We start from the raw sequence: 15,538 nt of genomic DNA, 5'->3' as shown, positions 1-15,538 counted from the left end.
TAAAAGCTTGGACGCTGAAACCACATTCCCCCCCTCTGTTCAGTGATGGATTTTCTCTTTTTACAAAAATGGCTTAATTTACCCCTGTTTTAAGTTTTAAAGTTTTAAACTATTTTTCCTCTCTGTCTAAAATCTGAATATTTTGGCCTGCAAAGGTTTGTCTTTTGTTCTTGTAGAGCTAAATCTTGCCCAGAGCTGCTGGCTCTCCTATGCTGTGACATGTGATTGTGTAGTTGTTGTTTGGTTTCTCCCATATTACGTTTGGTGTTGTGTCTTTAGGATGAACCTGTATTTGTCTGAGTATGTTGTTGGGTTTGAAATTCACCTTTTTTCTCAGTAATTCCTCATATGGAATTGCAATGTTTTTGCGTCTCTCTTTTCTCCTATGTGTTACAAGCAGTGTTGTCTTTTCTGCAAGCTGTTTTGGACTACTACTGTTTTGGACTACTGTTCTTCTCTGATCCCTCTGCACAGATGTTTCCCTCATTTTTACAAGAAGAGACTGGAATATCCGTTTTTTTCTGTCTTTGCTCTTAGAGTGTTGTGTTAGCTGTTCCTTTTCAGTGAAACAGATCAACTCTTCCAGAAATTTTTTTCAAGGTTTTAGAAATAAAGTTACTCAAGTAGATACTTTAATCATTAATTATAAGATAGAAAAGTAGAGAGATATTTTACTGAATTAGGTATGAACAAAGAAAAGTGAAGCGGCAAAGTGATCCATACTTTATGTTCCATTTAAAGAGTTACACATTAACCATTATTATATATATTTTTCCTTCAAAGGTTTTACTTTTTACTTTTAAACAATTGGTCATGTAAAAATTTTAATTGTATGTATTTATCAAAATGTTATATGATAAACCTACATATTTTTATGCATAATTGTGAAGTGAGATGGAGACTAACTCACGTTTTCTAAATTGTTTACAAGTAAATCTTCAAAGTTGGGTTTGTGTAGGGAGAATAATATCAACAAAATTCTTAAATAAAAAATCTCTTAAACAGATCAAGAAAAGTTAAGCCAAGAATAGAAAACTCACACAAAATGTTCTGGTATTTGTCTGTGCAGACAGAAGGATCGATTGCTTCAGATGTGACGAGGAGTGTTTCAGGTATATAAAAAGAGGAATGTTGCCAGAAACCTGCTGCTATTGCAGTGGTTTGCTGATGAAAGCTTGTGTGGTTCCAGGTAATACTGAAGCAGAGTTTTTGTAGAGTCCATCTCAGCAGGTGCACAGGTAGTGAGGATCAGCAGAGAAGGAACACAAAGACAAGATCAAGGTTTGAAGTTACCCCTGCAAAGCAAAAGCTCAGGTAGGATAGGGCTGGACAAGAACATGTTGATGGGACCGGATTCTCCTGCTGGTGTTTTTAAGCTCACCTCATTTTCACTATTTCTATAAGAATAACTTAAAATGGTCCACACACAGCAGAACTATACAGATCACCTTCTTCCTTTATGAATGTTTCTAAACTTCACATATAGATTTCTGTCACACTGTTTTCCCCCCCTAACTTCCCTTTAGATGTTATCCTGCTGATGCTTGTTTGCTGTCTTCTTTAATCTCTCATGGCCTGAAGACTGTTTGCTCCTGAGAAGCTCCTATTCATTAAAGACACAACCTATTTTCACCCTATAGCTCTCTACTTTTAAAATCCATTTAAGTTAATATTTCCTTTTCTGCAACAGTAAGTTTGGTTGGGCTATGGATGGTTATTAAAAGTGCATAAGGTAGTTATTAAAAAAGTTAGTCATTTAATCAATATTATTAAGAAGGGGCACCAACCAATTACTGGGAAATACCAGCCAAACAGTTTCTTTCAGTTATTATTTTATGTATACCAGTCTGATAAGAAGTGATTTTAGAAGAATAGAATAAAAGAAGGATGAGTGAATTTGGACGTGGCAAGTTCTAAACACATCAACAGAGACATATTTAGAAAGTATGAGCTAAAATGTGAGCTAAACTTCTTAAATCAACAAATTATTCAGCTTAACTATAAATTAATGAATAAAAGAATGAGGAAAACCAGCAGGTTTACCAAAAACGGTTAAAGGGAACGGAACAGAAACTGATAAACAATGAAAACTGCAAGCAGCATTGAATGACTCTTTGTTACTGTCTTGGTGCTGTTAAGTTTTCTTTGAGTTTTCAGTTTTATGTTGATTCATGTTTTTCTTTGTTTTCTAGTTTTATTGGTTTAACCTCATTTTGGGAAATTCTTGCCTATTTTGCATACCCAAATGGAAAAGCAGTAACTTAGGAACTGTAAGCCCAAATTACATGTGTGATACAGCATTTGAAAGCTAACACCTTCTAGTTTCTGAATATATAAATGAAAATTGGGTGAGTAAAACACCCAAGCTGCATCAAGCCCAAGCTGCATCAGTTCAAACAAGACTCAAAGTTGTTTTTTTATTCTCAAAAATAATATGTCTTTTTTGAACAGCAGTTATAAAGACATGCTTGCTTGTTGTGGCTGCTTTGTCATGGTACATTTTGACATGCTGCTATATCTGTGTTAATTGTGCTTTGGTGCTCGCTATATCCATATAATGAATTAGGTGGTTGAATTGTGGAGAATCTAAGCTTTCCAACGATGTCTACAATGTCTATAATGGTAAACATTTTACCAGTATAATTTTCATGCATTCTGAGTAGAGACCGACACGGTAGTGGATTTTCACTCCTGTCCCGTCCCACTCCCACAGAAAAAAATTGTGTCCCGTCCCGATCCCGGGCCAGAGTAGAAATCTAAATCCTGTCCCGTCCCACTCCTGGTGAAACTCCCACTCCCATCCCGCTCCCATTCAGAATGACTCCCGTTAATGTTTAATCCTGTACCATCTCAATCACGTGATCGTTACTAATGCTGACTCCCATCCCACCGGAATCCCACGGGAATCCCGTGACCCGTGGGATTCCCGAAAAAATGTCAGTCTCTAATTCTGAGTTATTATTTGTAAACGCTTTAAAACATTTTTGAGGTTAATTCCTATTTTGTTGTGTTTTTGGATGTATTTGAGTTGTTAGGTTTTTCTTTATTGCCCTCTGTTGCCCTCTTGTGTTCCCCCTTTCCCTTGCTCCTTTCTAGAAGCCTCTGCGCACACCTGCTCCCAGTCAGCTCGTTAATCCTCTTTGTTCAGTCAGCCATAAATACTCTCCCTGTGCAGTTCCTCAGTACTGGTTCCTCGTCTCTCCTCGTCTTTTCCTGGCTCCTCGTGCTTGTTTTCCCTGATGTCTCCGTGGTTCTGGTTAGTTTAACATTTTAAGTTGGATTTTTGGATTCCTGCCTCTGTTTAGTTTGATCACTCAATTAAAACTGCAAAAACTCACCTCTGTCTCCCTGCCTCTGAATTTAGTTCCTCAACCAAACATTGACACTCTTGCGAATCAGTGCTGACCTGGCATGTGCAGCTGCCACATGAGTAACGCAGAACTTTCTTGACGCCCTCAGCAAGGCTGCCGCTAACAAGCCTTGATATCAGATTCAAATTAAATTCAGCTCTCCCTAGAAGCTTTCAAAAACGGGCCCAAAACCAAAATCCAAACTTAATGAGTGGAAGCTGTGGTTACTTCATGTTTGAAATAAGAAATGGTTCTTAACTTGCCTATAAGTTTTAAAGAATTGTTTAATGGATAAAAGTTAATGTAGCTTTTTTGTAGTATTTTGAAAGTTTTATTTGAAATAATGAATTGCTATTTGACTACATTTCAAACTCTTACATACTTTCATGAAAGATCGCAAGCTGCAATAAGTAACTTCGTTAAATTTTTTTTTTTTTTTACGTATTTTTGAAGTGTCACTAAAAGTTTCTTCTAGAGGTATCTTATACAATCCACCATTTTATAAAAACATCACACTTAAAGACAATGGTTCTAGGCCACTGGTTCCCAAAGTGTAAAGTGCGCCTTCTAGGGTAAGCACAGGGAAACTGCAGTTAGGACCATGGTAAAAATAAATTGAATAAATGATTAATTTTGAGGGGCATTAAAAGAATAGTATTATTATGAATATTGAGCACAGTAAAATAAACCGTTATAATTTAGCTTAATATACTTTGAATATTATGGTTATGGGATTTAATGGAGATTGTACGTTATTTCAAAGTAAACTGTAATCAACTGCAGTTTACCTTTCTTCTTTTAAGCTGTTGAAAAGTTTGCTTTTTGTGCATATTTGTGGAGCATGCAAACTTGCTTGTAAACCAAAGAGGGGCCCAACAAGAGAAGACTGTTCTAGGTAGTTAAGAACATATAACAGTCAAACACTGCCGCAACATGGCTTTTACCATAGCTCAAGAAATCTCTCTTTGACCTTGTAGGAACAGGCTACTTATTATTATTTAGAAACTGTGTGCTGCATCCTTGCTTGTGGTGCAGAAAGCTCCAGTTCTTCAGCATCTGTTTCTGCCTCAAGGTCAAATATATGGTTGTAGAATTGTGTAACTGTTTGCAGTAATTCCAAGAATGGAGAATAACAACCATTGAGATACCAACTTGGATTAGCAGCACTTTTAACTGCTCAGGCCTTATGATAAAATGATGTTTCAAACATTATTTGTTCCATTAGAAATCAGTAATGTATTGGATAACTAATTAATACGAAAATTACTGATAAATGAGAGTTATAGACAACAAAGTCAGGGGATAAAGTGATTACAGGACCAAAGTGACTCTTCCTCAGTCATCAACTTACCAGAACAAATTTGCAGCAGGTCAGTTTGTCTGTTAGCAATCAGACAAGTAAGCACTAAAACACAATGCAAGGAAAAACACAATGAAACGGACAATAAAAACTATATTTTTTGATATGAATTACTTATGTAAGACAAGATACAACATCTTACTGAACGTAGAGTACGTCTAAGAACGTATGTCAAAAGAACAGAAAAGTGTTGGCAGTTACAGTAGGTGACTAGGGCAAGGATCTTTTCAGAGTAGCATACATGTGTAGTAGTTCAACTTAATAATTAAATACAGTGCATCACCTCTTAGAGCGAAAATGCTTGCTAGTCTTATTTTTGACCAGGGTGGGTCCCAAGGTACAGAAACAACAGACGGTGCTTAACTTTTGGCTCCGGTTTTTCTTGGAAAATGCAGCCTTTTACTCAACAATGGAGATCAAGACATTTAAGTGTTTGTTTGTTTCAGTGCGCGCTGTGGACAAATAGGAACAACAAGCTGCTGAGTGAAGAGTTTAGCTCTATTTTTTCACTGGGATTGTGACTGTGTCTACTCCTTCTGTGTCTAGCTGTCATGAAAATTAGTTATTTCTATGTGTTCTGGGATTTAGTATTTTTAACTTTTTCTCCTATGTTCCCCATTTTTAGATAATTTTTTGTTCACTCTCATGACTGGGCTCAACATCTCATCTTAGCTTTAGATAGCACTGATATTTCTCAGTAATGGTGATTGTTTTGGATCAGTTCTGGTAATATTCAATTAAGCCAGTGATTCTGATAAAGTAATCAGGCATAACATTCTGACACCTAGCTGATGAAGTTTACACATCTGATTATCATTTAATTTTGGCACCTCATTGTGTGTGTGTGTGTGTGTGTGTGTGTGTGTGTGTGTGTGTGTGTGGGTGTGGCCATGTCTTTGATACCTGGTGGGGACAATTTCCTAGGAATATGCTACATTTTGGGGACTCATAGGTACTTGTGGGGACCAACAACTGGTCCCCACAAGGAAAGTTTCTCTTCTTGGGGTGGGGGTTAGGTTTAGGACTAAGGTGTGAATTGAGTTTGGGTTAGGTTTTGGGATAGGTATGTGTCCGTAATGGTTAGGGTTAGGGCAAGGGTCATGGTTAGGCCATATAAATTAGTGGGAAATGAATGGAAGTCAATGGAAGGTGCCGACAAGGATATTGTGACACAACATTGGTGTGTGTGTGTGTGTGTGGTATAGAAGGTACCAACTTATTTTTTCCCAATGGTTGATGCGTTAACAGCAGTAATAAGATGGAAGCTTGACTATTTGAGTCGCTTTGACAAAATAATCAACATTTATCTGAAACAGCAGGCTGTATTGTTTTAAATAGTTGCCTGTAACCATCAAAACGAACAATTTCGAAACAATAGGACAAAACATTTTGAAACAACAGCTAAAACATGCCCAGCTTTGGTTTCTTGATGTATATGCAGAACTAAGAGCTATAGCAGCTAAAAATACAGAAGAACTTCAAGGTACTTCTAAGCGGAGGTTTCTCAGAATACATGAGGCATCACTGTTGTGACAATTGGGGCTATATAGCCATCAAGCAGACAGAGTGCCCAAACTGACCAGGTCCAACATTACAACAATCTTGATTTGTCATGAGTCAGAACAGAGGACCCAGTACTTGAGGCAGGACAGACAGTGGGATAATTCAAAAGTGTTTATTTATAAACAGATTATCTAAGTAGCAGCAGCTACGGCGTCTATCACAGGAAACTCTGCCTGTGGGCTATCATATTGTGCCAAATTCTGCAGCCCTGGAGAACAGAGAACAAGCAAGAGTTTGAAGCCAGGTCAGGCAATCCATTTAGACAAGAACAGGAAGGCTCAGAGATTGAGAGGCAGAACAGATCAGGATAAAGTAATCAGAAACACTCGGGTATGCCAAAGACAATCTCACCACTGGTACGAGAGAGCGAGAATAATCTGGCCCTAATAACTGGATGCAAGCACCTTAAATAGAGGCAGGAGCAGGTGGATCAAATAAGCAGTGATTAGAATATTTTTGTAATGTTGAATTCAGAGTAGGACAATGGTGTAATGGGAGGTGCAAGGGAAAGCAAAATAGCTTTTCAGAAATATTGTGCTTTTAAACTTTTGGTCCTACCATCATCATTGTTACTTTGTTCTTTCATATGGTTCTAGTTAAAGTGATTTACACATCAAGGAACAGCTCATGCTCAAGGAACAGCTCTTAGGGAGTGCACCTTGCAACTCACAGCACTACGGAGCTGTAGGTGATCTTATAATGACAAATACTAAGAAAATGTCCTTTCTTGGTCAGGGTTGTTTTGTCAGGAGAAGGATGAATGATTACAACTGGTCATAATGTAGATCATTCCATATTGTTCATTTTCATGCCATCTTTTCCGTAGAACCCTTGGTGTGGCTTTTTTTTTAAAACAAAAGGTCATGTCATAATATTAGATTACTTTAAAAGACTTTGGTTTCACCATGATGTCCGTTTAAAATGCATTATCAAAAATTCAGTCTGTGTCCTTAAGCAGCCAGGTCACAGGGTGCTGGTGCATACCTCCAATGAAACATGGGGTACATCATGGACAGATGGACAGGTTTTCACCAAACAGCCCAACAGAAAGGATTTTGGAAGGTGGGAGAAAGCTGCAGTACCTGCTTAAAACCCATGCATGCAGGGGGAGAACATGCAAACACCAAGCAGAAGGGCCATCGTGGTTCAAACTATGGAGCTCTTACTACAAGGCAACAGTGATAGGCGAAAATTTTACCCTTTAGATGCGCAAAGCTGGCAGACGCAAAAAAAAGTGATGATTTAATTACATTGCAATATGCTGATTCCAGATGTAAATATAAGTAAATGTTGCCCTTAATACTAAATACATATAAATGCTTACAATACCATGTTACAAATTATTCATTTAATGTCAGTAATATAATCTATTAACAAATATAACAAACATTTGATGTGATAAAGAAATAATGTATCAACATAAACATTGTCATATGTCCAGCATGTGGCTATAGTTCACGTATAACACTTAATTGTAATCCTTGTGGGCTATTATAAAAACATACTCGTGATGACCTTGTGAGCTAGAATGTGGCCTTTTAAAAGTGCATCCCTTTCAGAACCTCTTATGTTTATCTGTTATATCATTGTATCTTTCTTTATGAAACATATTCAGTTGTAACATGTTGTTTTTGTGGTTTGAATTTTCATTCATTATTTTTGTCTTCGTTTTGTATGAATTGTACTTATTTTTTAATGGGACAAAAAAAATGAATTTAATATCCTGATCCTACTTTATATGCACAAGCAAACAGTATTTTTTGTTTTTATACATAGTTAAAAAAAACCAACCTTTAAAGAGGTGTACTTTTGCCAGGTTAATATGCATCCTCTCTTGTAGGATTTATTCCAGCCTCGTATTCATTGCCAGGTGGGCTGGATGAAGAGATAATTGCATTCCACAGAGAGACGGGAAGCTGTGGGCTCTAAACTGCTTTTTTCTGGCTTACCTCCACATGTAAATTACCTTTATCGTGTATATATTTCTCTTTTTATGAAGTGATTAAGCTTACATGGATTAAGAGTTACATATTTAAATGTCTCCATATAAAAAAAATGAGGTAAACCTGCAGTTTCACGAGCAGTTTTCAGATTTTTTAGGACCTTTTGTAACTGTAAACTTCTTTGTTTAGACACAAACACAAGGACTTTAAGTCTATGACTATCAGTCAATGAGATCAGAACCTTGGAGGGTATATGTCCTCCTACACCGAGGGATTCTCAGTTTGACCCACAAGTTGTGTCTCTTTCCTCCAGGGAGCTGAGCAAGTGTGGAGCAGACTTTATGATCAGCCTTCCCTCTATAATAAGGCATGTTTCATACAGTGTTTTTTTTATTGTTAGAATAGATTGGGAAAGTAAATGTTTGCTCATTTTGTTTAGTCAAAATAATCCTAATTAGTCTTAAAGTTAGGTGATGGGGTTAAGCTGTTTAATTAGAGCATGTTATTATGGTCAGATTGCTATTGAAAACATAAGGACAATAATTGAAAGCTCTATTGACATGAGGAATCCAAGCCGACTGTTTTTGGTAACGAGCATGGCTAATTATATGCTTAAAACAATGACAGCACCATGATAATGGCTACAGGGACCCTTATACCCTAGTTTGTCAGCATCTTGTTGATGCACAATCTTCCAAATATTGGGTACACCAGTGTATGAGTCTGCGTTAGTAATTTTGATCCTGTTTGAATCGGAGAAAATGGAAAATATATTTTGAATTTCGAAATAGATTCATGAAATTCTTTCTGTTGTTTGATGTCATTTCAGGCACACTGAAAAAAAGGTTAAATGAATCATCAAAAGCTACGATATTCATCTTAATGATCAGTTTGTGTACATTTCTGACTAGTACTGTAAGAAATTGTAATGAAGTTGAATATAGAAGTCAAATTTTAACAACCTACATGCTGCCAGAGACTCCAAGAATATGCTGGTCTCCTTTCAGTTTTATATCTAATCATGCAGTAGTCCTTTGTGTAACATTTTGACCTACATTTTTTGGAGCAAATGGATTTTTTTTCCTACTTTATATTGCCAGATATCCTTCTACTACTATCATTAACAGACTATCTGAGTGTTGGCTCACTCTAGTCCTCTTGATATTCGGTTAACAAAGGTTATCTTTTAACTATGTTTAGCTTTTTTGGCCAGAAACACACAAAAAAAACATCCTCTAACTAGAACAGTAAACACTGACAGAATAACATTACTTTACACCTGGTTGCCAACCATGCCAGATGGATGGCCAATTTATCTACTTGAAAAACAATCAGTTTTAAAGATATTAATGGACGGGGATGGGATGTAAACGTTCAAATGTCCGTGTAATCTGTCAGATTTTTTTTCAGAGTAGCTGCAGGAGCAGAAACTCTTTAAATCCTCTCCAGGAACTTTTAAAACTGCTGCTATTAAGCAAATCAAAATCAAAAGGACCTCCAGAATTGCCTCATGCCTCAAGCTGTTAGTGTTGAATTACTGTCCAGATGAGGCAACATACATAACCGCACTTTACGTGTATCTGTTTTGTGTTTACTATTATCCTTTCATCAGCTTTACCTATTTTTTTCTACTTATCTCTTACACATCCTGGAGATAGAATCTCATTCTGTTACATGCCTTTTTTGTATACAATGCAATGACACTTAAACTGATTTGATTTAAATGAGTGTGACTGTTTTGTTCTGTTGCAGCATTTATTTTCGGCTTATATTCTGCATACAGTAATTTATTGTGCTCATGTTCAATATGCATTCAGACCCATCTGCATATGTTTGGCACGTTCTGTTGTTTGCACACGCATTAGAACATCAGAAAAAAGAAAACAAATCCTATCGTCCAGGACTGACAGGCACGAGTATCTGCCTGGTGTGGATACAGTCCTGTTTGCTCCCCTAAGACTTTATGAATGTAAACAATAAACATAAACAGCTCATTTTCAGATATAATGCATTACTTCATAAGGGTATGCCACCTGCTTTCTCTGTTGAATTTAATCTGAAAAGCCTGTGTTACCAGATTGTTAGCTCCCCACTTAGAGTGTGATTTATCAGGCAACATGAAAGTTAGATATATCACAGTGAAATAGGGTTACATGAAAAGGCTTATTTAAATTAAATAAGGAATATCTGAGGTGAAAATGATGTGACACAGAGATTAGAAAGCTGTTCATGTGCATCAAACCATTCTATTGGAACTAAAAACTCTGCAACGAAGAACAGTTCTTCTATTTAAAAATTCAGTCACAAACTTATTTCACACATTCAGCTGTAAATAATCAGCTAAAAAAATACAGACAGCACTAATTTCCTCACCTCTTTCTTAAAGGGTGTGAATTTTTAATCTTTTTTTTCATCTCTTTCTTTTTATGCGTGTCAGTCTCCCATTGTCTCTGTCTTCTCTCTAACTTCTCATATTTATGACATGTAATTTCTCTGAATAATCTTTTTTTTTCCTTTTGTGTCTCCATCAGGCATTGGTACTCAGGATGGTAGTGCAAGAAGAAATGAGGACTTCAAGGGAAGGTCTCAAAGGCAAGTGCAGTTTAACCCAGGACAGACAAGGGCGACGTGGCATGTTCGGATCCTGACAGACGAGAAGTACGAGCAGGCGGAGACCTTCCAGATTTTGCTGTCAGAACCAGTGATGGGAGTGATGGAGTTTCCTGTCTCTGCAACAGTTGAGATCCTAGACCCTGATGATGGTCAGTACTGCTAATGAGCACACTATACCCTACACCAGGGGTGCTCAAGTCCAGTCCTCAAGAGCTACCATCCTGTAACTTTTAGATGCATCTCTTCTCTATCACACCTGAATCAAAAGGCTCAATCCCCTCATTTAGCTCAGCAGAGGCATGGTAATGAGCCACTCATTTGATTCAGGTGTGTTAAAAATGGGGTGCATCAAAAAGTTGCAGGATAGTAGCTCTTGAGGACTGGACTTGAGCACCCCTGCCCTACACCATGTCAAATATTTTGGTATGATTTTTTTTTCTGCAACAGTTGACAAGCAGATTATCTGATTTTCAGTTTTTGTCCATAGAAACATACAAACAACAGAAAGACGAAAAAAAAAAAAACAAAAAAAAAAAAAAACATGATAAATCCACATTCTTTCATCCAGCACTGGCGTACAAGTACTCAACATACTTAAGGAGCCGATACTCATAGTCAAGTCTTACTCAACTATAAGTAAAAGTTCAATAGTCAAACATCTACTCAACTTAAAGTATTTAAGTAGGCCTACTCCCTTTTTAAAATACTCAAAAGTGCATGTATTTAAAAGTACTTTAGTATTCAAAAATACTAATTGCATGTTGTGATGTCAGCACATTTCCATACAATATTAGGAGTAATTTTAAAGAACCTTATAACTTTCAAAGGCCACCTGATGTTCTGATACGTAGAACCACCTGCTATAACTTCTACACCACCTGTAAAGAATTCCAGTATAAAAATGCCACTAGAAAAATAAGGACAGCTCTTATGATTGTTATTTATTATTCAAAAACAAACCAAAAAGAAAACAGGAGTGTCTTGATTTTCATACTTTCTCTATGATAAAGAAGTTTAAGGTTGAAACTATTATCACAAAGAAACTGAGAACTCATCCTACTGAACAACTATGCCATATGGCAACAACTAATACATTGATAACATTTATAAACTATGAATAATATCTTCCCTGAGCTTCTCACATTTGTGGAATGTCATTAAATCCTTAAAATTATGGTATACAAATTCAGTCCTAAATTTTCCATGTTGAAACTGCATTTCGTAAAAGAAAAAGAGCAACAATGCATTACAAAGCTAAGCTGAGCTTAAAAGGAACGAGTTACTAGCAGCTTCCTGTAAATGTAGTGGAGTAGAAAGTAGTGTTGCGCCGATGCCATTTTTTGGCCCTGATACTGATACCCGATACCTGGCTGTGCAGTATCGGCCGATACCGATACCATAATAATGTAAAATTATTGCCATCATGGCTTTGTCAAGCTGCTGCCTACCTTTGGGAAGCAGGAAAAAATCTAATACAAAGCAAATCCAGTAGAACTTTTTATTGCCTACCAGGAGTGGGTGACAATAGTTGAATAAACTTATGGCTTTCAAAATGGTATTGGTGCCCTATTTGTTGGTACTCGCCGATACCGATACCACCATTTTAGGGCAGTATCGGGGCCCCGTCCGATACTGGTATCGGTATCGGTGCAACACTAGTAGAAAGTAGTATATTTGATTTTGAAATGTAGGGGGTTGAAAGTTATAAGTGCTGCCCCCCAAAAATTACTTAAGTAAAGTAAAGATACTCAAAAAATGTACTTAAAAACAATAACTGTAATGCAGGTTGTTTTATTGCCCCTGTTCAGATATGTTTTTTCTATAATCAAATTCTCTACATTCACATGCTTATCCTCTTGTGCCACAAGTTTGTTTGAAAAAGACCCATCAAATATGTGATTGATAAGCCTTTTTCTTTGTCCGTGGTCTGTGAAAGATCACACATCAAATCGTTGTGTTGAAAATCTGTCTTTGACATACAGTATTGAAGCATATGAACCAGAACACTATTAACCATGAAATAATTGTTAAGTTAAAATACATATAATATAACTCTGAAACCGACTTTATAAATAAATTTTATATAAAATAAATTGCTAAATAGATAGATCTTTATCTTTTTTCTTGAAACTGTGTTAGTTTTACATCAGAATTGATGGGAAACACACCTCTTTTTATCTTTGAAAATTGTGAAATCACGTTTTAATTTTGGCAGATGCCAGATGGACCTTTGTCTTCTATCTCACTGATTACATTTTTCCACAATCTTTTTGTTTTAGATGTTAATCTAGATTCTTTTGTAACCTTCCAGGAAAACTAATTGATGCCCTCTTTGAAGGTTTTTTTGTCAGACGGCTACCCGTGTATATATCAGGACATTATAAGTATTGATACTTGAGGGTTGCTTCTTGCTGTTTAACTGCCTTTTTATTTATATATATATATATATATATATATGTGTGTGTATATATATATATATATATATATGTGTGTGTATATATATATATATATATATATATATATATATATATATATATATATATATATATATATATATATATATATGTGTGTGTATATATATATATATATATATATGTGTGTGTGTATATATATATATATATATATATATATATATATATGTGTGTGTATATATATATATATATATATATATATATATGTATATATATATATATATGTATACACCTGGCAGTAGCAGTAATTAGACCTTTTTACAAAGAGTGAAACTAAAACACAAAATATTGTCAATCACACAGAACTTATCATTTAGCAAGTAGTGCGATTTGTTTTCTCATAGGTGTCCGATTGGCTTGGCTATTTATGTTTTCGTTAAACTTATTTTGTATTAAGTCACTTTTCTGAATATGTTTTAACAACCTAAAACATTTAAGTTAAACAAAAATATTAAACCAAAAAAAAAAAAAAAACACTAATTCTAAGGAGTGAAAAGTGTAAATCCTACTAATGGTTGGATTTTTACTGCCCTGTAATTTACCGTAACCCTCTCAGCTTCAGCTATTAAAACCATATTTTATACATCTGTAAAAATGCAAAAGACATTTTTACAGGACTGTCTGAGGATTAAGTTTAAACTTTATCCTTTCATATATGTGCTGTATGACGGAAGATTATCACCTCAGACTAATACCGTAGTAAGACTAATATGGATAACCCATTTAATCTGTCATATATAGACATATTTCTAACTTCAGGCAGAATAATTGAAGTAAAAAGTAAGAGATTGAATGTTTACAGTGAAAATAATTTATAATTCATTCAGCCACTCAATTCTGCATTCGATTTTTTAACATAGATATATTTGCATATACATTTGTATAAAAAATGTAATAAACACTGAATATTGCTGATATGGAGTGTTGGTGATTTTTCTACTTCAGCATGGAAATGTCATTCTGACATGATATCGGGATGAGAAGCATTTTAGAATGAAGATGCATTTCTTTCCCCAAACTTGAAAATAGTGGTTACTTTCCTAAAAGTAAAAACATTTTTATGAAATAGCAATCAGATCAGCCAACTGACTTCACATGCAGAAAGTTCACATTCTTATTTAAGTTTTATTGCTATTTTTCCTTCCCCAAATTGAAACGTTAATGGAATATTAAGCAGGGCTGTTCTCAATGCTAGATTTAGTTTTTTGTCACTTTTGTTCTTTTGGTATTTTTATGCATTATCCCTCACTCCAGCTCAGCCTCTAAGTAATTAGAAACATAGAACAGTTGCCCTCGTAACTCTCTTTCTCATTTGTCTCCATACTCTCTTGCTTTTAGGCTCTCCCTGCTTCATTTTCCTGCCACCATCCCTCCTCCCCTGTGGGTTAATTATGATGTGTGTGAGTAGGGGTTAGGAGTTGGTTTGTTTTCTGCCATCTCCAGGGACGGTCTAATGTGACAGAGAAGTGTCCCTCTGTAATCTAATGGGCCCAGAGAAGATTTGGCTGTGCCTGTGGCATTAACAGTGTGGTCTTTAATGATGAAACCAGCCCTTGTATGGTTGGCCTGAAGATTCCTTCCCTAGAGGACATGTCAGCCTGGTTATTTCTGGCTTTAGAGGAGGGAGACGCAAGGCTTTAACTAAAACTATTCCAAGATTTAGGCGAGCAGAGTTTGTTCTTCTAAAGGCGCTGAAAAATTATGTGTGGCTATGCAAATGATCAGAGCTCTTCTATGTTGTTTTATGGTTCTTTACAAAAGTTTGTATATCTATATATTTTTTTTTTTCTATATTTTGATATTTTATACTGTAGCCTCAAATGGGAGTATATTGGGGATTAATTGAATAACCAAAAGATATTGCGATTGTATAAAATCCTTTGTAGGACAGAATCATGTTTCTATTTAGCTCCCCTAAGTCAAAATATAAGAGGTATAAGAAGTGTGCAATTTCTCTTATGTCTACATAAACCCTTGCTGAAACACAACTATTCACATGCATAAAGACAACCAAACCCTCTCAAAAACATTGAAATGTCTCACATAAACACCATTAAAGTCCTCTACATGTCCCATCAAACTCTTGTTGTTGTAAAACTCTTTTATTACCCATTCAAAGGTATTGTTTCTCAGATAGTGTACACAGAGGAGGAAATATGTTTAAGTATTAAAATAATTTATTTCAGTTATGTTTAATAAATCATTGATATAATCACAAATTGCAGAGGAAGATCCCAC

The 15,538-nt window shown here is 35.8% G+C and overlaps 1 protein-coding gene across 1 annotated transcript in view; it reads left to right on the top strand.

The window, feature by feature from the left end:
* The window catches only part of LOC119783474 (FRAS1-related extracellular matrix protein 2-like), a 120,351-nt gene that overhangs the window by 53,010 nt on the left and 51,803 nt on the right, over window positions 1-15,538 (top strand). The window contains exon 4 of the mRNA XM_038285032.1: window positions 10,748-10,978. Within this exon, the coding sequence (XP_038140960.1) occupies window positions 10,748-10,978 (231 nt within the window). The remainder of the gene's footprint in view (window positions 1-10,747; window positions 10,979-15,538) is intronic.

The sequence above is a fragment of the Cyprinodon tularosa genome, unplaced genomic scaffold, assembly GCF_016077235.1.
Source record: "Cyprinodon tularosa strain WSP-4 unplaced genomic scaffold, ASM1607723v1 ctg205, whole genome shotgun sequence".
NCBI classification, from domain to species: Eukaryota; Metazoa; Chordata; class Actinopteri; order Cyprinodontiformes; family Cyprinodontidae; genus Cyprinodon; species Cyprinodon tularosa.
The sequence above is the reverse complement of the archived record's forward strand: the minus strand, read 5'-3'. Positions and strand labels throughout refer to the sequence as shown.